The 25990-nt window shown below is 44.2% G+C and overlaps 1 protein-coding gene and 1 pseudogene across 1 annotated transcript in view; both read right to left on the bottom strand.

Annotated features, from left to right (window-relative positions):
- LOC136643193 (aldehyde oxidase 1-like) overlaps positions 1 to 19687 on the bottom strand; it is a 57312-nt gene extending 37625 nt beyond the window's left edge. Inside the window, exons 1-14 of the mRNA XM_066618690.1 lie at positions 19545 to 19687; positions 18069 to 18126; positions 16470 to 16566; positions 14746 to 14854; positions 13799 to 13925; positions 13634 to 13695; positions 13227 to 13307; positions 12208 to 12288; positions 9535 to 9679; positions 7191 to 7283; positions 5426 to 5577; positions 3561 to 3654; positions 2940 to 3049; positions 2197 to 2381 (exon numbers count right to left, since the gene is read on the bottom strand). Of these exons, the coding sequence (XP_066474787.1) occupies positions 2197 to 2381; positions 2940 to 3049; positions 3561 to 3654; positions 5426 to 5577; positions 7191 to 7283; positions 9535 to 9679; positions 12208 to 12288; positions 13227 to 13307; positions 13634 to 13695; positions 13799 to 13925; positions 14746 to 14854; positions 16470 to 16566; positions 18069 to 18126; positions 19545 to 19586 (1436 nt within the window). The 5' untranslated portion in view covers positions 19587 to 19687. The remainder of the gene's footprint in view (positions 1 to 2196; positions 2382 to 2939; positions 3050 to 3560; positions 3655 to 5425; positions 5578 to 7190; positions 7284 to 9534; positions 9680 to 12207; positions 12289 to 13226; positions 13308 to 13633; positions 13696 to 13798; positions 13926 to 14745; positions 14855 to 16469; positions 16567 to 18068; positions 18127 to 19544) is intronic.
- Positions 6319 to 6440, bottom strand: LOC136637668 (5S ribosomal RNA; annotated as a pseudogene).
- Positions 19688 to 25990: the final 6303 nt, after the last annotated feature.

Raw genomic sequence — 25990 nt, 5'->3', positions numbered from 1 at the left:
GATGCAGCCCGCAGAAAGCCTCGTTCCAGCCCGCAGCCAACCTCTTATCCCCTGAAAGCCTCTGCCCCACTCAACTGAACATGACCAGAACTGTGCTCTGATTGTGTCTGGAGGATATTCTGAGGGTCAGAGAGGTTGAATTAATGAGCCCATTCATTCATTTATTCACTCATCTAAATTCCATCTCTAATGTATTTATTTAAATTTTATATTTAATTTTTTTTTTCCGGCCCTCAGCACCACGCCATATATTTGATGCGGCCCTCTGGCCAAAAAGTTTGGAGACCCCTGAAATACTGCATTGGGCTGCCACAGAGTTCAGGGGTTGGTCTGGCCAGGTGGGCCTTCTGATTGATCCTTCATCCAGCACCTGACATAACTGACCTCTGATGTATCATGAAGTGTCATTATTAAAAATAAACTTAATCTCAGTTTTCTTTGAGAAATATACATCTACTCCTCCTAATCACAGAGGCATGTTTGAAAAATAAGTTACATGAACTAAAACAGCAATCTTATTTCTTACTACACAATGGGCCCTGCTTACCCGTGGGCTTGGCATCCATCAATTTCATTATCTGTGGGTGCCAAGCTTGCAGTTGGAGGGCCTCACAGGACCTCCGGGACATGACTGAAGTGCCTTCCGATCATGTCAGGGGAAAGTTCTGAGGCCCAGGATGGCTGCGTGCCGCTTTCCTGTGCTTCAGAAGGCTTTCTGGAAGTGCTTAGAAGGCACTTCCAGTTTCAGGCACAAAACAGTCTTTCCAGCCTTCCAATTGCATGTGGGAGATTTTATGGGGCCTTAGAACACCACCTGGGCATGATTAGAAGGCACTTCCAATTGCATCCAGGAGGGTCTCTGCGGGGGCCACCATGGATTTAATGATTCGGTATCTGCAGGGGTCTGGGATTGGATCCCCCGCAAATACTGAGGGCCCATTGTATTTTCAGCTTAGTACCCCCGCCCCCAAAATTGCCCCATTTCTGGATTAGAGTTCTCAGATCAAAAGAACGGAGCAAACAATGTCTCTGTTTTGCTATATTGCTTGGTTTCCCATTGGGTTTTGAAGAACAGTAACATCTGAAATATTTGCAAAACTGTTCTTATGTGAACAAGAATTTGATCATGTAATTCGTGTCTATGACGCATTTAACCTGTAATAAGATTCTCTAAGAATTGTGTGGAGGAAATTATTCAGTTATACTGAAAATCCTTAAATTATTAAGGAAGTTGTTGAAGCAACTACAGTTTTTTATTCTAAAAGCATACCTTTAGAATAAAACTTTCTCTCACCTTACTCTAAAATCTGTTAACCTGTCATTTTATCCTTCTTGAGATCCAAAGTTCCTTAAACAAGTATTCACTGCCATCACCTGCATAAATAATGGAAACTTAACAAAGGCTGGTCAGGAGCTGAAATTATTACTCCTTATTGGCAAGTTTGTTTCATCCTTAGACAACATTCCTTTCTCAAATGTTTAACATAACGCAGATGACACCAGACCCCAGCAGTGTCATTCTTGTGCTTAAACAATCAAATAAGCTCCCAAACAGTGAAAATGAACTACAGGCCACCCCCCTGTACCTGTGGATCCAGTATTTGCTGTTTCAGTTTTCCACAGCCCCCCCCCACATCCCCTCACACCTTTGCACCCATTGCTTTCCATTTTCTTCACTAACAAGCAGTCATGTTTCTTGTTTTACAGATGCTATAAGAGGAAAGCAATGAGTAGGCAGGCAGCCTGCACACAAGGAGAAGTCAGAACCTTAACAGGAAACAGGAACTGTCCAGTTTCCTGTCAACGTAAACTTGGTCTCCTCCCCCTAGTGTGTGGGCTACCTGCCTGCATGTTGTGTTCCTCTTGCAGTGTCCGTAAAAGGAAGAAATATGACCGCTCATTAATGAAGAAAATGGAAGATAGATGCGGGGGGGGGGGGGAGAGAGGCACTGCACCTACAGCGTTCCCCTGTATCAGCGGTTTCCATATCCATGGGGGGACCTGGAACAGATCCCCTGAGAATATGGGGGGGGGGACACCTGTACTTTAAATGAGTATGAGAAGTCAAGATTTAGCCAAATGGGTCTTATTTGGGGAACTGGCATAGTTACTATAGATCCAAAGCTAAACTGAGAAGGTGGGAAGCTACCTTGTAAATGAAACAACAGCTTGGAAAAGCCTACAGAAAAAAACTACCTTCCAATGAGTGCCTGGCATGTTTGCTTTGCGGAAATTGTAGTGGAGCCAATGCCTCCATAAAACATACTGAGCTCTCTAATTATGTTGCTGTTTTCTTCAAAAAGAACTCTCATTCCTGCATTAACAATCGGTAAAGCATTTTCTCGTCTCTGAGCCTGTCGGAAAGCTGACACAAATTCACCCTGTAAGGAGTGAAAGAGAAGGGAGAAAGAAGAAAAAAAAAATGATTACAACATTTTGAAATACTGGTGCAGCCTGTATATCTGCAGATTTTATATCTGTGGGTCTGGCTCAAAGCGGGAACCCCTGGCCTGCGTTGAGCCAGACTTGGCCCCACCTGAACCCTCCAAAGGAACCCTCCAAAGCACAACTCCGGTCACCTTTGGAGGGCTTTCTGAAGCCCCCAGAGGCCATGCATGTCTGCCCGTGGCTTCAGAATGGCCAAAAAGGCGGAAAAAAAACACAATTTCTGGTTTCCAAAGGTAAACAGGCAGTGATACTTTTAAAGCCTTTATAAGCCCTCTCAGCTTTCGATCTAGCAATTCTACCAAGACATCCTACCAAGACTTTGCCTTCACAGTCCTCCTTTAAGACTTTAATTTATTCATATATATATTGTGATCAAGCCCCCTACCAAGCCAAACATCAAACAATATCTACTATTGTGAGTAGACGTAAGTAGATTATGCATTGTTATTTCAATAATTTCTAAATGTTTGTCTCTTAGAAAGAACACATACCTTCCTAGAATAGGGGATGTAAACAGAAACTAAGACCTCCTCTGGCTCAAGGGTATTTTTTCCAACTCCATTAACAAAAAGGTTACTGCAAGGGATCTGTCGCAGTTTCCCTAACAGAGACAATGTCAGAATTATACTTGCAACTTAACATATTCAAGGAACTCAAAATAAACTGGAGAGCACGCATGCAACTTTAAACAAAAAATTGAGGGGGAAATTGCTCTGTCATTTCTCCAGTAAATTAAATAGGCAATCGTTAACTCAGCTGGTAAAAGAGTAACCAAACCTTCAGTGTAAAAACAGAAAAGATCTTGATTTTAGTCTTCCGTACAATACTTGTTTATTTTAGAATATTTTAGCATCTTATAGTTACTTACTAATAACAAGATTCTAACAAGAACAAAAGATTTTTGGAGGGGGAAAAAAGAGGAAAGCTCACATTCTCTCTGCTGATAGATGTGAAAACAAGCAACATTAAAGCTGCAGCAGTATTCCTGACTCCTTACAGTACACAGTTTCTAGGACTCTGGGACAGAGTCCATATTCATTAAAAAAATTGAGAAGATTCAAAGTAATATTAATGACAAGCGAGTAATATACTGAGAGTAGCTTTGATCCTACCTTGTGATGCCACATTGAGAATAGCATTGCCAACAGTTAAAATAGGATTGATGTCAGATGTTGAACTTCTGCTTATTATATTTCCTCCAAAAGACTAAAGAAAAATAAATGCTTTATGTTAACTAAAGAAATTAGAAATTACTACTTTCCCAGTAATCATATAGTTCAAAACTGGCAAACCCAACCCTATGCTACAGCAAAATCAAAGGGTTATAAGCTGCCTTTCAACCCAGCAGTAGTACTGTTGGGATTATTACAAAACTAGAGAGCTAGTGGATAACTAGTAAGATGAAATTTGTTGGAGTTGGTGCAACTCCGTCTGCTGTCCATAGGGGGTCAAGCTGTGACCCAGTGAATCTAACCTTTCTACCTGTTCTCTCTGTGATCCTTGTGGGGTGTGGCCCTAACCCTTTATCCTTCCCTTCTCCTCTGAGCACTTCCTCTTGTCCTCTGACCACCGACCTGTTAAGATGGTGCACACCAGGGCTCTGATGCCCAGGCCATCTTGAGCACAAGGCACACAGGGCGAGGCAGCTCCAGGGCCTTGCTATCTCTAAGTGTTAGCTGAACCTCTGATCCTAATCATATGCTGTAAATATACACTCAATGGAACTGTAAGTAAATAACTTCTTTTTGCAACTTTAACAAGCCATTGCCTCTTTGTCTTTTTTATTGAATAGCAGTCAGCTGGGTGAGGGAGGTTTCCTTGGGTGATACCCAAAAGCTTAAGCTACTCTGCTTCCCCCCCCCCCAAAGAGGAAACTATTTTTAATATCCTCCAGCAAAATTCACATACAGTGTTTAAGGAGCACACAAAGTGTTCATGCTGCCTATGAAATATTTATTAAACAATGTTTATATTCCTCACTTTCTTCTCCCACTCAGGAGGTGCTCAAGACAGTCAAGAATATAAAAATTAAAACAGTGAACCCACTCAAGCAGAGGAGGCATCTGATGTCTTCATCTGCCTCTTGCTTCCTTTGCTTCTTCTCCCTCACAGGAAAGTTAGAGTTAAATGGCACCATGGACGGAGCAGGGAAAGAAGAGCATAGTTCAGCTGAAGCAGAGCAATTGCTATGTCTTTACTGACTGTGGAAACTGTATATTCCTGGAAAAAGCAGTTTTCCCCTTTTTACAAGACTATGAGCGCAATTCTAACTGTGCACTCTGCGGCCTGGATTGTCACAAACATGCCATAAAGCATGTTTGCAACAACTTGGCTGTGCTGGTGGAAAAGCCTGCACTGTCCTGCAAGGGCCTGCTGGAGCAGGTAATACTGTACTGTGCAATGCAGGGCTGGGGGAAAGGTGGAATGGAGGTGGGGGGAATGTTTCTGGGTTGGGGGAGGGCCATACAAGGGGAAGATCAGGCCCGGAAGGGGGCAGGATCAGCAAAGCAGGTTTATGCCATTTCCTATGCCCCCTTCCCAAGCCTTTTCCCTCAACATGGGCTTCTCAGACTTCTGCCAGCTATTTAGTCAGCACAAATCCAAGAAGACATTGGACAGGCTGGGGTTTTACACAGGGTAAAGGGACAAACGTCCTCTTACTCCAAGCAAACCTCCAGCCTCTCCTATCCAACACAAGCTACAGCATGGACCAGTCAGCCCCACTGCACTGACGCTGGTTAGGACAGGGCTGCCCGTCACATACTGGCATGAATTTTAAAGCTGAAAACACACACAGCAAACATTCTTAATTGGTGAAAAAGATAATAAGCTGAACAGAAGATGCACATGCTGTCTGAAAAACAGCTAAGTCACCACTGCTCATCAGGTTCATCATTGTTCTCGGATTGTTGCAGGTGCTTGCAGGACGCACACAAATGAATACCAATACGTTATTATTTTAAGCCAAGAAACATACAGCCACATTTCGGATCTGCTGTCCGCCCAGAGTTTTCAACTGTTGCAAGAGAGCAAATAATGTCTTGGTCTTTTCTGCTGGAAGTTCTGAAATTGTATTTGTCACAATTTCTTTCACCAAAGACAAGCTACAGACAGCTCCTAGTATTAGCCCTGAAAAGAGTAAAACATGAAAATACTGGCATAAGGTATACATAAATATTGTACATTTTCCTATCTTTAAAGGTAAGTATAAAATATTTATCTTTAAATAATCTTATACAACCAAGGTAGTACAGGTGTGCGCCACTTGACGGGGATACATTATGCGATTAGGTCATTAAGTGAACATTCAGTCCAATCTATTGCCTTTGTTGTGTAAACAAACACTCCCTGCCAGATGCTTGCTGGCTGCACAGGCTACTGGAGATAGATTGTCTCTTCTTTCCATTAAGAGCCTCTCTGTTGTGTAAACAGACACTCTGCTGCAGGCTATGGGAGACCTGACTGCTTCATAAAGAGTATCTTTATTGTGATTTGACCACCATCATATATCTGGTCCGTTGTTAAGTGAACGGTTGTTAAGCAGCACACGCCTGTATAAGGGAAAAAATGAGTTCTACTTGGTTTACTAGCTTAAGGTTTAAAATACAGGTTGGGCATCCCTTATTAGAAGTGCTTGGTACTAGAAGCATTTTGGATATTGGATTTTTTTCTGTATTTCGGAATACTTGCATATGCATAATGAGAGATCTTGGGGATGGGGCCAAAATCTAAAATTCATTTACGTTTTATACACCCCTTATACACATAGCCTGAAGGTAATTTTATACAATATTTTAAAATAATTTTCTGCATGAAACACAGTTTGGTTGTTTTGGTTGGCAACCTTCAGTCTTGAAATGCTATGGTATAAGCCTACAGCACCTGGTATTCCCAAGCGGTCTCCCATCCAAGTACTAACCAGGCCTGACCCTGCTTAGCTTCCGAGATCAGACGAGATCAGACATCTGCAGGGTAACAGTTGTGCTCAAAAAAGTTTCGTATTTCAGAATACTTCCATTTTTCGGATAATTCTGGATAAGGGGTGCCCAACCTGTATATGCAATATTAATGCTCTGCCTGTAACTATTTTTATATACTTATGCAAGGCTCACCAAATTAAATGTGTATTGCAAAATAATTTTGCCATGTCAGCAGTAGCAGTAGTGACAGACATAGACAGACATAGAGTTTGATGAATTACAACCAAACCTTGGCACCAGCAATAACAAAAACAAGGGGACCTTCAAGTAAGTGAGTTTAGAATTCAGAAGTAAAACTGATTTAATACCAAGCTATCACTGATGAAACAGAAATTCTGTAACAGTAGTGGTACTTCCACCAATGGTATAGCAATAAATTGGAGACATTCTCTGAATCTATTCTTACTTTGAAGTAAGCTCCATTAAAATCAATGGAACTTACTTCTGTGTAAACCTGGCTAGGATGAAGTTTATTTATTTATTGGATTTGTATTCCGCTTTCTCCCCAAAGGGCACCCAAGGTGGCTGAACCGAATTTGGTGAAGTGCAAGTGCATATGAGGTATTAATTATTTTTCAGCGTGTTTTTATTTATTTTAAAACATTTTACAGTGCCATTGCATCCTTTTACAGGGGCATAGAGGTATATTTCTATAGCTCAGGGAGCTCAGGGAACACATGCAAACTGCTCCACTGCACTTCAAATGTTATTCCTGTCTCCTAAGCACAAATGGGACCCAAAGATAGAAACTGCATTCATTACCATTTTCTGTATGTTCCACCACATGTAGATCCAATATCCTAGTAGGCGAGATGATAAGTGGATGAAATACACCTTTAAATTTCATAGCAGGTCCTAAAAAATAGAAGAAAGCAGTCAGACTAAGGTACTCCTTGTCCTTGGCCCTCTCTGCTTCTCAGTTGTCATATTACACTGTATTTCTTTCTTGCGACCTTTACTCTTCGAGATCCATCCCCTCAGCCATCCAAAGAACCACTATTCTCTCCAAAGACACCACCCTTTCTCCCTTGCCACCCCTTAGGCTTAGAACTGCTTCCTAGAATCCCTGTGGAAGATTCCAAGACCCTCCACAGATACTGAAATTCACAGATAATTAAATTCTGGGGATAGGCCAATGTGGCACCACAATCACTGGTGGGTGATGCTTGGTGATGCCTGGGGGGTGCCTGGTCTTCTGAGGTTTGCGTGCAGCCTCCTCAGAAGCCTCCAGGACATGACTGTAAGTCACTTCTGGTCCCCAAGCTTTAGAAGCAATCATGCCCCACTTCCAGTTTGCGATTGCAAACCAGAGATGGGGCGCAATCATTCCACCTTTGTTTTCTGAAGGCCGGGGAGCCGTGTGGAGGGTCACGCAGGGCTCCCTGCACCCCCGGGAGGCTGCTGCAGGGACTGGTAAGTACACGCCAGCCCCTGTGCCCCCTTAAAGATGCGACTGGTAAGTACATGCCAGCTCCTGCACCCACCTTAGCCTTCCCTCGCCCCTTGGGGGGGGGCAGAGTCCAAGGCCCTCAAGCTGGGGCATCGCAACACCCCAGGCTGAGAACCACTGATATACGTAGAATGAAAAGACCGGTCCCTGCCATGAGAACTTGCAATCTAGATCAGCAACTTTCAATCAGTGTGCTGTGGCACACTGGTGTGCCTCAAATGGTTCACAGGAGTGCCGTTGGTGTTTGGGGGAGAATAATTTATTAGGAGGGCCACTGGGGATGTTAGGCCCCTGGCAGCAGCATGGTGTGCCTTGTCAATAGTTAAAAAAAACAACAACAACTGGTGGTGTACCTGAAATATTTAGCATCTTGTCAGTGTGTTGTGATATGAAAAAGGTTGAAAATCACTGATCTAGATATTGACACAACGGAGACAGCAGCAGGAAGAAGGGATAATGGAGGCAGGGATACCAAGCTCATGGCTGGAGGACCTCAGATGACTTTCCTAATACGAATAGGTCACTTTCGGTTCACACAAGTGACTTCCAATCACACCCAGAGGTGTTCTGCGGGTTGGGGAGGTTTTGCACGGTCTTCCTGAACCTCAGAAGGCCTCCCGGATGTAGCCAGAAGTCTACGGTGTGGATCCTGGATATCAAGTCGCTGCCTTCCCCCCACCCCTGCTGCCTTCCTAGCTGTCCCCACCCACACCTGCAGTGGTTCTCAGCCTCCTTGGGAGTTTGGGAACTGCTGCTCTACATGAAGCACCATGTACCAGAGGGATAGTCATGTTCGTCTGTTACAGCAAATAAAATCAAAAAGTCTCGTAGCACCTTGACAAATCAGTTTATTCCAGAATAAGCTTCATGGATTACAGTACTGTAGTCCACAAAAGTTTGTGTAATGTGAGGGTGCTATATAAACAGACAAAAGTTAAGGCCACTTTTTTCCTATATGAATATGCTTCTACCAAAATACCGATTTGTTTGTTCATAAAGCTGTTTTTACCAGCTCACAAAATGGAGTGCTCAAATGCACAGTATCCAAGAATTCAAAAAACAAACAATAAAACATGTTAGAAAAACAGCAGAGAAAATAAAAAATACCAGTTTTAAAACAAATTGCTATCAGATTAAAACATGCCATAATAATCAAAAAGCCCAATTTTAAACAAATCAGCAATTGCCAGCAAAATCCTTAGGGAACAGATGCTTTTAGCTGCTGGTAAACATTACATAAAGAAAGGTGATAATTGAGCCAAATGGAGTACTCTTGCCACAGTATTCTAAAAGGAGGGTACCACCAATGAAAGAGTCCTACTATGTCCTCACAGATGATCAACGCAAATGAAAGGGCATAATGTACAGTTTCATTAGCAGATCTTGAGGTGCGGGCTAGTTAGTAAATACAAGCAAAAGCAAAAGCACTCTCGGAAGTGTGCAGGATCTGGACCGTCCTGGTATATACTGTTCTAAGATATTAGCAGATATTGAAATTCTACATAGAATAGTAGATGACAGTAAGATAACTTCTTTGCTACACATTAAATCCTGACCTACAATCAGATAAACTACAAACACTGGTTAGTGTAACTGCTGATTTTCAATAAATCGTAGCCAGGGTGCTAGGTTGTACACAAATGAAAGTCTACATACCCACAGAAGTGTTCCCTACTACAAGTGGTGCCTGAGGGTACTTGGCTTTCAGTTCCAGAAGTTCCTTTAGATTTACAGGAGATATCCAAGTAGTTCTCTCCCCGTGAAAGACCAGAGTTTGTGCTGTCTGATTTTCAGCCATTCTCTGTAAGGGAAATACCAGATTCATAGCTATGGGAGCAGCCACAACAGCTCTTTTTCAGACACAGTCCCAGAAGGTGTCCTTGTTAGGGTTCCACTGAAGGGTTGTGTTGTTGGGAATTAAGTACCTTGTTAAAGAACTTCTGAATTCCCTTTAGAGGTGTCAATTCCTCACCCAGAGATTGTGCCTATATCTTTAAATTTTCTACAGCACCAAGATAGTATACTGTATCTTCTAGCTCTGTTCTTTGACCATTTGCCTTTCCCAGCTGCCAACGCTGGGGCAAAAGTTAGGACCCAATTCTATCCAACTTTCCAGTGGCGGTGCAGCCACAACACAGCCCCTAGGTAAGAGTTCAAACATTCCCTCACCTCCAGGAGGCCTCCATGACTGCCTCCCTACTGCAGGATGCAGTGCAAACCACATTAGCACAGTTGCATTGATACTGGATAGGATTGGGCCCTTAGAAACTTGCTGGCCACAATGGGCGGTGCAAGGAGAATAAAAGAGGGGCACAACAGTATCATTCTACTCTGTTACTCACGCCGCTGCTCCGGCAGCTGCAGTGGCTGCTGGTTCATTTTCAGACCCAATTCAAGGTGCTGGTTCTGACCTTTAACGCCCTAAATGACTTGGCACTAGTGTATTTGAAAGACTGCCTTCTTCCATACAATCTGGTCCATTCTCTGAGGTCATCAGAGGGGGCCACCATTGTTGGTTGTGCCACCATTGAGAGAGGTTAGGGAGGTGGCGGCCAGAAACAGGACCTTCTCAGTGGTGGTGCCTGTGTTATGGGATTCCCTCCTCTTTAAGCTGAGGACAGCTTCCTCTTTATTAACCTTCCGGTGAGGTCTGAAAACATTTTTAATTTAGGAAAGCCTTTGAGGCCCTATAATGGTTGCTTTTATGAATTTATTTAATGGTTTTAATGGTGCATTTTATTGCTGGTTGCTTTGTATTTTATATTTGTTTTTTTACCTGGTTTTTATTGTTTTAATGTTTTTATTTATCATTTTTGTAGTATGTTTTCTATTGATTGTTAGCCGCCTTGGGTACCCTTTGGTGAAAAAGGCTGATTACAAATCCAATAAATAAATAAATAAATAAATAAATATAGATACAGCGGTGGCCCATGTCCCCATGCTGCCTGAATCCCCTCTCCTCGCTTTGCATACACACCCATATGATGAAGGGGGAGAGCACAGGGCAGGAAAGCAAGCAAGAGGCAGGACAAGCACCCATGGCTAAAGAGGGAAAAGAAAGGCACCCTATCCCAATTCCCTTTACTTACCTGAGTGAAGCACACAGGTTCTCTCCCTCCTCAGTGGAGCTTTTTGAAATGAGCAGGAGCAGTACATGTTGGGAAGTGCCTACTATTCCTGCTCATTTCAAAACAGAAGCTGCATGGAGGAAGGAAAGAGCCTGCAGGTGGAGCTCCAGGAAGAGAGTCAGTTCCAGATCTCTTTGCCCCCTTGGTACTTGCTAAGCACCAGATGTGTAGGGAGAAGTGATCTGGAGCTGTGGCAGCCTTTTCCTCCCTCCTTCTTCCCTCCAGCAGAAGGAGCTGCTGGGCTCCTCCTCTGTCTTGCTCTTAGTAAGCTGGAAGAGGATCAGAGCCCCAGTGGTGCAGCAGCCTGGGGAGGGGGGCAGGCAGATAGGGGGTTTATTTGCTGCCCCTCCAACGGTGTCCACATAACTGTTCCAGGTCACTTCATGGCATGGTCCCTTTTACCTAGAGTCCCTGTCATTTTCATCTTCTTAACTAATTTGTTAAGTGTTATGGAGGTGGGTTCTCCCTCTCTGTTGCATTTGGGGGGGGGGGGAGGAAGCAGAAGGTGTCTGAAACTGGATGTAGGGACAGCAACCCACAAGCCTTTAAACTAGGAGATGAATCGCTCCCCCTGCTGGTGGAGATGAATATACATATCTACACTAACTGTTATTGTACTGACCTAGCATACAAAATAACACTTCAACAACCCTGAAGCAGTGTTCACTCAAAGCTGCACTGTTCGAAACAGAGCTCTGTGCAGCTTGGCGACCCTGAAGTCAGCTATGATGTATGATGCCATTGACAAAGGTCTAGAGATGTAGCCGTGCCACCATGCAGCTATGAAAAGCCTCTGCTCAGTGGTGCAAAAAGTAAAGGGGAGTTGGTAGGCTTCACTTATGTTCAGTAGTGCTATAATACTATGGCATATTACAAACTGGACACTAAGGGCGCAATCATAACCCACTTTCCAGCACTGAGGTAAGGGCAATGCAGCTCCAAGATAAGGGAACAAACATTCCCTGACCTTGAGGAGGCCTCTGTGACTGCCACCCAATTGCAGGATGCAGCACATGTGCCACCCATTGGCACAGCTATGTCAGTGCTGGAAATGTGGTTAGGATTTGGGCCTAAAGCAGTCAGGTGATTGCTTCATCATCAAGTCAGCGTCAACCGCTCAAGTGCATATTTCGTCACATTAAAATGACAGTAGGTCATAAGTCTTAATCCAGCATGTTATGTTTATGCTAATTCTTCTTACCATGAGTTCTGGTGGAAATATTAGTTCTTGGGTAGGATCCAAAGGTTGGAATTCTTCTGCAGTAAACAGTGCTGTACATACCTTAAAAATTCAAAGGAAAGAGTACAGGCGTTGAACACAGTTCATTTGACTGTATAAGTTTTAATATGAAAGATGTATTAAATTCCATTGATATCAACAAGCGATATCATCCCCCCCTTCCCCCAGATTTCAAGTCCTGTAGTTTTGAGATTTGCATTTATCACTATGGCTGACTGCTGTTGTGACCACCTATCATGCAACAGGACTATGATTCTTCCAATAATGCAGTAGCAAGGAAAAACATTCCTTTGTTTGAATTCTGAGGGGGTGATTTTTAGAGGCGATAGAAGGGATATTCAGTGGCCGGTTTTCAGTTTTGCTTTATATCACCTTTCAATTAGTTTTATTGTATTTGTTTGGATGGTGTTCTTCCTTGTTTATCTTATTCTGCTCTTTTATTTCATTTTTGTTGCCTCAGAGGTAAGAAAGGTGGAATGAAAACCAAGGTGGTTGGTTGGTTTTTGAACAACCAACCAACCACTACAGGTCTGGTTAACCCACCTGCTTTCTCTGTCTAGAAGCTGGCCAAACCTGAATCTCTCTAATCCAGTGATTTTCAACCTTTTTCAGCTCACGGTACACTGGTAAAGCATTAAAATGGTCAAGGCACACCATCAGTTTTTCGACAATGCATGAGGCACACTGTGCTGCCAGTGGGGGGCTCACATCCCCAAATGGCCCTACTAATAAATGGCACTCTCCCAAATACCCACAGCACACCTGGAGACCATTCGCAGCACACCAGTGTGCCCTGGCACAGTGGTTGAAAATGGCTGCTCTAATCTCTCTTACAGGAATAGAGGAGTAGGCAGGCCTTTATCTGAATGGGATACACACATTTACACCCAACATGTGAAAAAACAAGCAAAACACTTTCCCTCTTATGCAAGTTTTGCTATAAAACAAAGAAGGAAGAAGTGCATTAATCTGTAACTCACTTTCTTTTCCTTGTTAGGTAAATTATCTTCTTCATCCAAGCAAAAGACCCCATTCCCTTTATTTTGACAACAAAACGATTCCTAAAACAGACATCATTTTATTATCATTACAGAAACATAGGCATTAATAGCAATAAACATTTTAAAACATTAAAGAGATGTGGGAGACCATCAATTAACTGTGAAGTGATGAGAACTGCAGCCTTCTGTGTTTTTTTTTAAACAAGGCATAATTTAGCCAGCTAAATAAACAGTAAAGTAATAACTACCATTCTCCATCCAATTCTAATTTATCCAATATAAAAGAGTACAGTGGGAAACAGGGAAGTGGGTCCCCATTGCTAACCAGCAAGTAGGGGGCCCATTTTGCCCTCCATCTTCCCTCCCTCCCACACGCACACACTTACTTTACAGAAAGTTTTACAGCCATCAATAATAGGTCTGTAACCAGTGCAGCGACATAAATTGCCTAAATAAACAAGAACATAGACTGGGTTATTCCTTACAAAAAAAGAGAGATCCAGACAATGAATTTAGCTCCTCAACCCTTTAATCTTTAAAATGAAATTTACCAGCTAGAGCTTCAGTTATTTGCTCCGATGTGGGTTCCATCTGGTTGCGCAGTAAAGCATAGATGGACATCACCATTCCAGGAGTGCAGAAGCCACACTGAGATCCATGACTTTTAGCAATCCGCTCCTGGAATAATGTAAAACCTGTTGCAGGATAACTAAATCCCCTTTTCTCAAAGCTTTTCAGAAGCCCCTTCCTGATTAATAAAGCACAATATGTGAATGAAAAGGTTATAAAGTTTGCTGTTGGAGATTTAGCTTTGTTTTTACAAAATCATCCAAACCCCAAGGAAATGTGCTGCAGTGTAATGGCATGTAATTATTATAAAACATAGCTGGTAGCATAGTGCCTCAATGCACAGAAAACTGAAGGTCCTGTAGACTTGTCTGACATTCAGAAGGCCCACACTCCAACTTGCCAGTGCTGCTTCCCAGCTCAGTAGGCTGAGGCCAGCTGTAAGTTTCAGAGAATCCTTGCCAAACTGCTCTGTATTGGTGAACACTTATATAAGTGGGCCCTCTTAAGGTTTATCGCATGGAATTGCCTTTGGTGGATGGAATGAGATTGCGAAGGTGACAATGAAGAGAGTTGCTCCACCAGTGCTGAATAAAGGCTATGGTCATAGGGGTGATCTCAGGGATTGGCAAGGGGCCCTTTGCCCAACAATGCCAAGCCCTGCCAAGGGCAAAACCAAAGCACAGGAAAGTCGCATATGTGCACACCAGAATAGTCTTGTTCCATACTGGGGATTTGAATTTATTTTATTTACAGACCCAAAAATCCCTCAAGGAAGCTCACAACATCCACTGGGGTCCCCGCAGATGTTCTGTTTCTGCAGGTTGGATGCAGGCTTCAGATGCACTATATGCCACTACAGCATTACTGGTTACAAAAATATACATTGAGCAAATGGAAAATCATGTTACAAGTTACAGCATATATTTACCTGAACTGGATGAATCCTAGTTTTAGTACTTCCAACTCCTTCCACAGTGATGACTGAATTGCCGTACAACAAACATATGGGAATCAAGCAAGCATTTGCAGAATAATGACTTGGATTGTAAAGGAGAGTATATAGATAGTTTACTATAAACACATTTATCTACATTATTTGTCATAGTTATACATGGATGATAGTTATAAATACATTAAAGCACTGTTTTCCCAAACTCTAGGTCACAATCCACCAGTGGGTTGGGACCCGATTGTTGGTGGAGTTGTAAAATTGAAACTGACAAGCCAATAACTGACAAGGAACATGTATTGTGCCGTATGAAAGTGAAACTGAGTTGCACATACATGTTTACTCATGGGTAGGCAACCATGCCTAGGTCCACTTCAAAAGGCAAGCAGAGAAGAACACCATGAACATAAGAACAGCCCCACTGGATCAGGCCATAGGCCCATCTAGTCCAGCTTCCTGTATCTCACAGCGGCCCACCAAATGCCCAGGGAGCACACCAGATAACAAGAGACCTCATCCTGGTGCCCTCCCCTACATCTGGCATTCTGACTTAACCCATTCCTAAAATCAGGAGGTTGCGCATACTCATCATGGCTTGTACCCCATAATGGATTTTTCCTCCAGAAACTCGTCCAATCCCCTTGCCACCAGAATGATCCCAATTCGATAAATGCAGGTCCCCCCAAAAAAAACTCTGGAGGAGGAAGTCCCCCCCCCCACCAAGCTGGCAAATAAAATGTATTGAACCCTATGGAAATGAAACTGAGCCACATGTGCATGTTTACTTGCAAGTAAGCAAACATGCCTCACAATATAAACCTAACTGCATGTTGAACTAGCTCAGCTATCCCCATGCTAGCTCAGTGTGTTGCAAATGTGCCATTAGGTATGTTTGCAATGACTTGTGAGCTGGCAGTGCCAGCCCAACAAACTGAGCCGGCCTGCCACCACTGCATCCAAGAGCAGTGCCAGCTGGCACAGGTAAGGTTGAACCGGATGGTGCGGAGGCTGGGAGGCTGGCAAGAGGATGTTTTGGAGGCGAGGAGGGTACATTTCTGGGGGGGGGAGGAAGAAGAGGATGGATCAGCCACAGTAGCACATGCTCTATCCGAACAACATTCCCAGTCCAGGCAGTTCTACACTAGGTTTCTCGGATTTGCACCAGTGATTTAGAGTGTGCAGGTTCAAGAAGCCTTATAAGGATGACTGGGGCTTTACTCAGGGACAAGGCAAATATATCCCCTTACCCTGAGAAGGCCTCTGGCAAATCTTGGGGGAACACAGACACACTGCATCTTTCTGTGATTTTCCTGCCAGTGGGGCTGGGCCACCCAGTCTCAGGTTTGGCCCTCTCTGCAGCAGCATCACCAAAACCAGTGCTTTACTTTTCCTGATGGGGTGAAAAGACATTATTATTATGTGGGAGGCTATAAACAGGTGCTCCCTGGGACCACTGGAGTGGGACTAAGTCTGCTTTCTCCCTGGTGACCTCAGCCTTTGGGCATTAAGCTTAGTACTTTCTGACTAATCCTATCCCTAGCTTGTGTTTCTTGGTCTCGCTAGAGTGTGGTGGAATGTTGGGAACTACCTTGTACACAGGCTGGCAGACAGAGGCACAACTACAGAATTACTTTGCAAATAACATCTCTCGTGCAAGAAGGAAAATTGCGTTGTGGCATTTACCAGACTTCTCTTAAGGATACGTGATCTTCTTAGTAACTGGCTCATATCTCGAGATCATCACAGTGCATGCGCCACAGCCACCTCCACCACAGCCATACTTGGTTCCGGTGAGACGGACTGAAAGAGCTCCAGTTAAGGGGAATGTTTTCATAGGTTGTTGGACTGCACTTGCACATGCTCATGTGTGTGTTTTCCCACATTCCTCTTTTCAACCTGTGTAGTTATCCAAAAGGCAGCACTGGGAAGAAAGCAGGTGCTTTGGTGCCTCACCTTCCTTTGTCCCCTTGGGGGACTTCTACGAGTCTACTTCTACTTCTTCTCGTAAAAAACACACAACCATGCAAATTAACATTATACCAATAGGTTTCTGACATCAAGAGGATATGTTTAGGGGACAGACTACATCTTTCTCCCAGTCTATGGACTGCCAGACAGCTGAGGCAAGCTGTCTCCAGGAGAACAGTGGTGGGAGAAATGTCTAAGATTCACCTTCCCCCTTTCTATCGCCTTCTCTCCTACATGCATGCACGCACACCACTTCTGTGAAATGCTGGCTGGAGATGTCTTACGGAGGGAGGGGGCACTTGATCTCTCACTCTCTCTGGATGAAATAATTGGGCAAGTTTTTTTTATTCAGGGTAAGTTATTAAAGATTTATTGAAACAAATAGAAGACAAAACAGCCAAATTCTGAACCTTAGAGGAAAGGTAAGTTCAAAAGATGATAAAACAGTTTCTAACTAAACTTGCCTAGCTTGAAAGTCCACTTAGGAACTTGTAGCCCTCTCAAGAATTAACCCTGTTAATCAGACTGGACATCAACTGGTCTTCTTCCTGCTTTGGCAAAAATTCTCACATGCCAATACCAGCTGGTCTGCTCCTTTATTATCCCTTTCTGGGCAGATAGTCCTTCAAGCTCTGATTGGCTAGTTTAAACTCAATAGACTCTCAAACTTCCCATTACCAAGTCAGGTTGGTTGACCTGGATCAATGATTAGGTGTGAGTTAACCTCAGCAGGGGCCCAGGTGGTTTCAATGAGGTGCACTCTCGCTATACATCCTAAGAATCTTTTGTACATGCAACAGAACAGTAAAAGTGATGGGCCAACTCCTAAGTCAACATCAGTATAACCACATGGAGCTGCCATTTAGGGGAGAGGTGCCTTCTCACTACAACCTGGACACCACTGCTCCTATGGCAAGACTGTCTTCCCCATGCCACTCCAATCAACACACCCTAGGACACAATAGAGATCAAAAGGTAAAAACATAGAACTATTTTTTTTTTTTTTGTGACTCTGAAGAAACATATGCAGTAAATGCAGTAAAAGCATATGCAGTAAAGCATACTGCATATGCTTAGAAACATATGCAGTAAATGTTTAGGTAACTATCCAAGAGCAGAATGGTGCTCAGTGGGATTGTGAGCCAAGGTGAGGCGCTTCAGTGCTCTCCGTTCCTCAGTGCTCCTTCCCATTACTAGCAGGACAGGGAGGGAGACAATTATAAGCACATGGCATATTTGAGAAACTTGCAGGATTTAGCTGTTTAGGATTTAGTCCTTTGCTCATTAAGGACTTATAACAACACACCAAAAAAATATCCACTGGAAAAGGATACGTCTCTTCCTCAGATACGGCAACAGCATCTGCTCAGGATCTGGGTTCTTCTCAACAATCTGCAGTGGGGAGTGCAATAAAAGATGTGAGGGAAGCAGCCATCAAGCATATTCTTTCAGGTGTCTACTGATAATTGGTCAATGCCAAAACAGAACTTCCTTCCTTTCTTTGGAACTATGCATCTTCCATAACTTGCCAAGACAGATCTTTGCTTATGACTTCATATCTGATCAGTCCTAAGCAAGGCCACTGTGATGGATATCCACCTTGCTTTGTCTGCATGGTACTACAGATATGTCCTGCACCATCCACACTGATAACTTAATGGACAAAAGCAGAAGAGGAGGCAAGAGAGTTTGGTGCACATAGGTACATATACATCTAAACACAGAAAAATAATACAAAATATTTTTCAGAGGCAAATACAGCATTTTTTTCGCCTGAGGCCTCACTGACTCAGGCAGAATACGATCCAGATTTTGTCATGAGTGCTAGCCCCTTCTCCTCACTCCTGTCACCCCCATTCTGCCATCACTCCAGCCATCTCAGGGGCTGACTTGCAGGCCAAGAACTCAGCAGCTCCTGCTTCCAGCTGTTCCTGGAAGATCTCCTGCTCAAGAATTCAGCTAAAAAGAGAGGACGCTCAGGCTGCAACCCTAAATATATTTTCCTCAGAGTAAAATCTATTGAACTCAATTCATCTGAGTAGACATGGATAGGATCATGCGGTACTGCGTGCAACTATTGCTAAACAGATTATACCAGGACCCATAACCATTTAAAAGGAATTTACTGCTAGCACTCCTAATTTCTTCCATTAATGGTAGTTGATTATGCCTACAATCTTACACACACTTACAGAATTTGAAAGCAGGGGTGGAGGGGGGGCATGGATGCATGCCCCCCCAAAACTGCCATGCCAGTGGGGAAGGGGACCTGCCAGGATGGGGGGGGGGCAGCCCAAGCATGGCTGGGAGTTACCCACCTAGAAGAGGCAGCTCCAGAGGGCAGTCAGAATGGGAGCCCAGGTCTAGGATTAAAGTCCAGGCAGGAGCCTCTACCTGCCTAGAAGAAGACTCCAGAGGACGGTTGGAATGGGAGCCCAGGTCTACCTGGCAGGTTGACCTGGGCTCTGGAGTTAAGTGCTCATTGCCCCCTCCCCAAATCCACCCCTGTTTGCAAGTCAGTTCTTTTGAAGCCAGCGGGTTTTGCTCTGGAGTAAGCCACCTTGAATGCAAACTCTCCATGTAAACACTGCAGCTGTCTCTCCTTTGGGTCGCAGAGAAGTTGGGTCTGCTCCTTCGGGAAGCAGACAGCAGGAGCCTAAGCTGGAAGAGTGGGGGGGGATGTCTCCCCAGCTGGGACTCCCAGGAGCAGGCAGCGATTTCTTCCCCCCGCCACGGGGCAGTCTGTGGGAAAGGGCATTCCCGGGTCACTGCTGCCGCCTGCCCGAGGAGTTCCAACCCCACTTACTTACCCTTTTGCCATTGACGTAGAAGACCAGTTCATCTGAAGCCATGGCTGCGCTTGCTGCTGTTGACGTCGTTCCCAGAGCAATTTCGCAAGGACTCCGAGGGCGCCCGCGGGGCGTTTGCAGGCAGGGACTGGCTATGAACTTTGCTTTTGGCCAGCCAAATGTGCGTCTTTAAGACTTCCGTGCTGGCTCCTCCTCCTGCCGGAGAGGACGGCTGCAGGGGAAAGGAAACAAAACAGATCTCAGAGGCATTTGGACGAGAGGCTCGAAGGAAATCCCATTATTGTCAATGGGGCTTACTCCCAGGTAGGCGTGGAGAGGACTGCAGCCTGACAGCCCAATCCTATCCACACTTTCCTAGGAGTAAGCCCCATTGACTCTAATGGAACTTACTTCTGAGTAGATATGCACAGGATCGTAGGCATATCTACTCAGAAGTAAGTCACATTATTGTCAACGGGCTTGCTCCCAGAAAGTGGATAGGATTGCAGCCTTAATTTTGTGGATCCTGAACTCTCTCTCTCTCTCTCTCTCTCTCTCTCTCTCTCTCTCACACACACACACACACACACACACACACACACACACACACACTCAAGCGATGTGCCAGAGTTCAAAATCCACAAAATTAAGGCTGCAGTCCTCTCCACGCCAACCTGGGTGTAAACCCCATTGACTATAATGAGACTTACTTCTGAGTAGGCATGCCTAGGATTAAGCTCTGAGGCTGCAATCCTCTCCATGCCTACCTGGGAGTAAGCCCCATTGACTATAATTGGATTTACTTCTGGGTAGGCATGCCTAGGATTGGGCTCTAAGCCTGGTATCCTGAAGCCCTGGTCCCCACCTCCACACTAGTTCTTATTCAGGTGATCCTTCTCCAGGAGTGCTCAGAGTCAGCTGACACCGCCATACCCTTTAATTACCAACTTTTGCAAATAGCCAAACGCAGGGTTGGGGGTCGGATCCATGCTTAGCTAGGCTGAGGCTGCGGTCCTGTGCACACTTTCCTGGGAGTAAGCACCACTGAACTCAGTGGGACTTACTTTTGAGTAGATACGCGTAGGATTGGGCTGTGAATTCCCAGGACTTTCAAGGCTTTCTCCAGTCAAGTGGCTGCAGGAATTGCAGAAGCGCTGCCCACCTGCCGAGCAGCAGTCCACTCCTGCTTGTATTCCGTATTTTGTCTTCGGTTTTTTGAGAATCAGTCAGGACCCACCAGAAGTGATGTCATGACCAGAAGTGAAATCATCGAACAGGAAACTTTTTAACAATTCTAGGCTGGAATTCTATCCACACTTACCCAGGAGTGACTATCATTGTTAAAAGCATAGACATAGTAGCCTGTTAAAAGTACAGATCTGTAACATTTTCCCAAATACAGTCACATACCAGTCTAATATATTAAAAATAAAATTTTGAAATGAATGGGGACCCGCCTGAAATTGGCTCACAACCCACCTAGTGGGTCCTGACCCACAGTTTGAGAAACAGTGGCACAGGCCACACTTGTCAGTTTCAATTTCAGACCCACCAACAATCAGGTTGTTCCCACTCCCCACCTGCCCACCCCCAGGGCTGCCCATCTCCCCCCTCCCCCCCACAAGGAACGCCTCCCTCCCTCCTCCTCCTCCCCGTCCCCCCACGCCTACCTTTGCTGCTTATGTCAGCTTCTCAGAGCGCCAGCCTGGCTTCCCCTCGAGGAGGCGCAAACATGCTTTACGGCACGTTTACGACCCTCCTAGGCCGGCTTGGGCTGGTATAGGGCACAGTTAGGATTGCGCCCTTTGTTAACTACTTTTGTTGAAAAGTGGTATATAAATATTCTTAATAATAATAATAATTTGTTTAGGTCAACTGCAAGAGAAGGTGCTGTGAAATGGAGGAGCAATCACAGAAGAAATGTATATGAAATGAAGCCAGTGTGCATTACATGGAAAGAGGAATTAGGCAAGATAAAACCTATTACTCTGTTTCCTCCATTACCATCAAATTTGATTTATGTTTGAAAAATGACCTTCCAGTTGTGAAAAGTGCTTTGAGTGCTTTATGGTGCTTACATGGTGCTTTGAGTGCTTTGTTTTTTGCTTCCACATAAGGGTTGAAAATATTTTGCAGCCAAAGAAGGGGTTTCACCCATGAAGCTAAAAAGTATTCTTGCTAGTCATGTCATATGCAAATAGGAGCAAGGTGACTAGGGAATGGAGCACTGTTGTCAGATCTCTTTTTTCTCAGAAAGGGTCGCAACCGGTTTATGAGCTGACACTGGGCAAACATACTCCTTGCGACCACTGATGCCTGGTTCTCCAGGGGCAAGGCAGGATCCAGGAGCACTCCCAAATTATGAAATGATCCTTCAAGGATCCCATCCAAAACAGGCTGTATTCCTAGTTCTTCTGTTGACCAACATCACCTCTGTCCTGCCTAAATTGAGTGTCAATTTTCGTTAACTTGCATCCAGTTCTTCATTCAAGGCAGGTACTGATTCAAAACATCCTCAGACTGAATTAATTGAAATGAGTCCACAGAAATAGGGCAAGCAAGTGCCACAGGCACCTTCATCTCTCCAAAGAAGAGGCCAAGAGCAAACTTGTCCAATTCACCCAAATTCTTCCTCCATTTTTTCCTTCCTCAAGCCATCTCCTTAACTGTTTTATTTCCCACACCTCATTAGCGAACTAGGCCGTCTGGGCTCTAGTCCAGTGTTCTTCAACTTTAGGATCAAGATCTCAATGGGGCCATGAAGCTTCAATTGTGGAGTTGCTGCAACTTATGAGAATGAAAAAGGTTGAAGACCACTGGAGTAGAGCACCACCAGGTACAGGGAGGTGTCTGGTGTACCCTGTGGCATAGCTAGCGGGGGCGGGGGGCGGTCCACCCCAGGTACCACCCTTGGGGGGGTGTAACACCACAAATACCTCAACATTGCTAACATTGCGAAGGTTAGGCATAACCCCATCATGCCATATACCGTTGGATGCGGAATATCCGGCGGAATGCAAAGCAGAAAACCGGATTGAAATATCTCCTTTCTATCAAACGTTATTGCCAAAAAACTGGAAACAAAAAAATGCATTGAACCCTATGGAAAATGAAACTGAGCCATATTGCGTGTTTACTCGCGAGTAGGTGAACTTGCCATAGTTCGTCGGAAAGGGCAGGCTGAGAGGAATCCAATGACAGCAGAATGGTTCCTATCCAATGAAAGTAGCCCCCAAAAACACTCAAGAAGGAAGTCCTTCCTTCCAAGCAGACAAATGTATTGAGCCCTATGGACAGCAAAAGTAAGCCACACAGTCACATTTACTCGCGAGTAAGCAAACGTGCCTTGGCTCCTGGTCAAGTCTGGCAAAGAGGAATGCAAGGCTAGCTGCATGGTCCTCATCTAATGAAAGTGGAGCTCAACAAATGCTCCAGAAGGCAGCCTCCCCCCAAAGAATAAACCAGAGGCTTGAGCTGGTAAGGTGGGCACTGGGGAGGGCTGAAAATCTCACTGATTTATCTGTGTGTGTGTGGGGGGCATGTTATTGCAGGCAGGCTACAGAGAAAATTCACTTGGTGAAACAGGGCTGGCTTCCCCTTATTTGTCTGCTTTTCTTTAATTTAATTATTTATAATTATTTTATTTTGCTTGATGTCACTTCCAGCCATGACATCACTTCCGGTGGTTCTTGGACAGATTGTCATTCTAAAAAATGGGTCCCAGTGTTAAGAGTTTGAGAACCACTGCCTGAACTTAAAACAGGCCAATGAGACATGCAGGGTGGGGGGGTCACCCTAGAGACCAAAATTCTGGAAATCGTGGCTTTTAGGAATAATACCATCATGTTATATACCATTTGATGAAGAATTTCATCCATTGCTTGTGGGGAAATATTCACTGCATTTATTTTTCTGGCCATTATTACAGGGTGACCCAAAAAACCCAGAACCCATAAAAATTTTATTAAATCCTACAAAAGTCCAGTAAATTTCAAGAAACTTACTGGACTCAAACCAAGACATATTGGGGAAGATTATTGTTCCAATATTTCATGCACAAAGTTGACTTGTATACCCTGAAAGAAAAAAGTTGAAAAATTGAAATTGACAGTCTTATTCAAAGATTTGTGGGTTCTGTTTCTTTTGGGTCACCCTGTATTATTCATTCTATGTCATGACTATTACTATCTCTGTCTCACCTACCTCACAGGGTTGTTGTGAGGACAAAATAAGGGGAGGAACCATGTACACCACCCTGAGCTGCTTAGAGAAAGGGTGGTATAAAAAGTGAATTAATTAATTAATTATAATTAATAATTAATTAAACAATATAATTAATTAATTAATAATTAATTAAGTCATATGGGGTGACAAAAATTTATGGACCCCAGGTGTCAAATGACCTAGCTACGCATCTGGGTGTACCCCTTCAGGTACCAGGAGATTGTGTCCCCGTCCTGCTCAGGTTCTTAGCAATTGTGCTAAAATAGATTTTACCAGTGCCAGACTTTATGGTAACATTTTCTGTTCTCTCTAAGAAGTATATTTGGTTACAGTGAACAGTGCTAGGAGGACATTATGAGGATGGAGAGAGGTCAGTGATGGGGTGGGGTGGGCAGATAGGGTCCTGGGAAGAGGTGCAGGATTGATAGTGGGGTCCCCAGTCTATTTACTTATTTATTATTTATTTATTGGTGTTGTGACATGAAAAAGGTTGAAGACCACTGCTTTAGTCAAGGGGACTGATCATGTCAACTGCTTATGCCATTTCTTCAACTCCAGAGATCAATCAGAGCTTCTACAGTATCACCCACAAAGGAGGCAGAACATGCCCTAGTAGTGTCAGGAAACCCTCTGGCTCCGTTGTTCCTAATGGATTTGCTGCCCCTGTAGAGATCAGAGGCAACAATAAGTCTAAACCCTATGGGTAATGATCAGCCTATGACAAGGGAAGCAACCGCACTTTCCCACCCATAGATCATCATCCTGCCCAGCAGCAAAACCCAGGTCTAAGGTTTGTCCTCCAACATGATGAGGGACCACATATAAGTTTAATCAGACCCGTGGCCAGTGGTTGCCATGAAGTCCTGAGCTACTACCAGTAAAGGTGTCTCAGTATGGATGTTGAAATTCCCCAAGGCAATGAGCCATGGAGAGGTGAATGCTGCTGCTCAGATCACATCTGCAAGCTCAGGAAAAGGAGACTGGCAGGATGAGCAGTACACTGACAGAAACCTCAACCTCCAATCACTTGGTGCAACAGTCTGAACTCAGGGACAGAGCACCTCAATAGAGAGTTGTAGTCATGACAGATCACTGCAACCCAGTCCCCCAACCATTGCTTGCTGCTGGATCTAGGGGCTACATTTGAGAGAAATTAACACAAACACCCTGTAGGAAGCCCCACCAAATCCAGTCAAGTACCCATTATACAAGACAGATCAGCATCCTCATCCAAGTGTTGGATGGCAGAATTCCCATTAAGTGACCTGGCACTGAACAGCATCATTTTCAAGCTAAGGGGAGTTGAGGATAACCTGGACTGTGTGCCCAAGCCTATGTATGTCTACTCGGAAGTCCCATTATAGTCAGTGGGGCTGACTCCCAGGAGTGTGTGGATAGGACTGTTGCCTGAGGGCCTAATTCTATCCAATTTTCCAGTGCCAGTGCTGCTGTGCCAATGGGATGTGCGCTGCATCCTGTGGTGGGGAGGCAGTCACAGAGGCCTCCTCAAGATAACAGAACATTTGTTTCCTTACCTTGGGGCTGCGTTGTGGCTACACCGGGGCTGGAAAGTTGCATAGGATTGGGCCCTGAGTCAGCTGGGAGGAAGATGGAAGAAGGAATTGCCTTCTGAGCCTTCTTGCCCTATGTGAGTCTGTAGAGGTCATCATCCCCTGTGCCCAGCTGAATGCCTGTGGTGTAGTTTCCAAGCTCCCAGTGAAGTGAGTGCTAAGGGGTTGTCTTTTTGCTCTCAAGAGTAAGCAGGGTGAAGTTGTCTAGCCCTGCCCTCTTTGTCTTGGGCAAGATGCCATGAAAAGCTGTTGCAGTATGGTATCCAGAAGCAAAGGATAAGATCATGTATCCTTAATAACTGTGTAGAAATGAAAATTTCAGCCAGTGCAGCTTTGCTCTTCTTTGTATTTCAACACTCCATCTTCCATATAACTATTAAAAATCCAAGCAATTTGCTTTTGGTCACCTCATGATAGAATGCAACCTTCTATCTATCACAATAGTTATAAACCAGAATAGGTCTGAAATGTTAGAAAAGACTCCCCCTCCCGAAGAATGGAAGACCTCTACTTTGTATTGCTCTGAAACATTTATTATACACTTTTAAAATATGTGAATTTGTTCTCACCGACAACTTATAATTCTTAATGTAACTCTTTTGTTTTAATGTAGAAGATGCTATGCAATCTTTCAAAGGTTTAAATTTACTAATAGTAGTGTTTAATAAAAAT

This window comes from Tiliqua scincoides, chromosome 1 (genome assembly GCF_035046505.1).
Source record: "Tiliqua scincoides isolate rTilSci1 chromosome 1, rTilSci1.hap2, whole genome shotgun sequence".
NCBI lineage: Eukaryota > Metazoa > Chordata > Lepidosauria > Squamata > Scincidae > Tiliqua > Tiliqua scincoides.
This window is presented reverse-complemented; position numbering and strand designations above follow the sequence as displayed.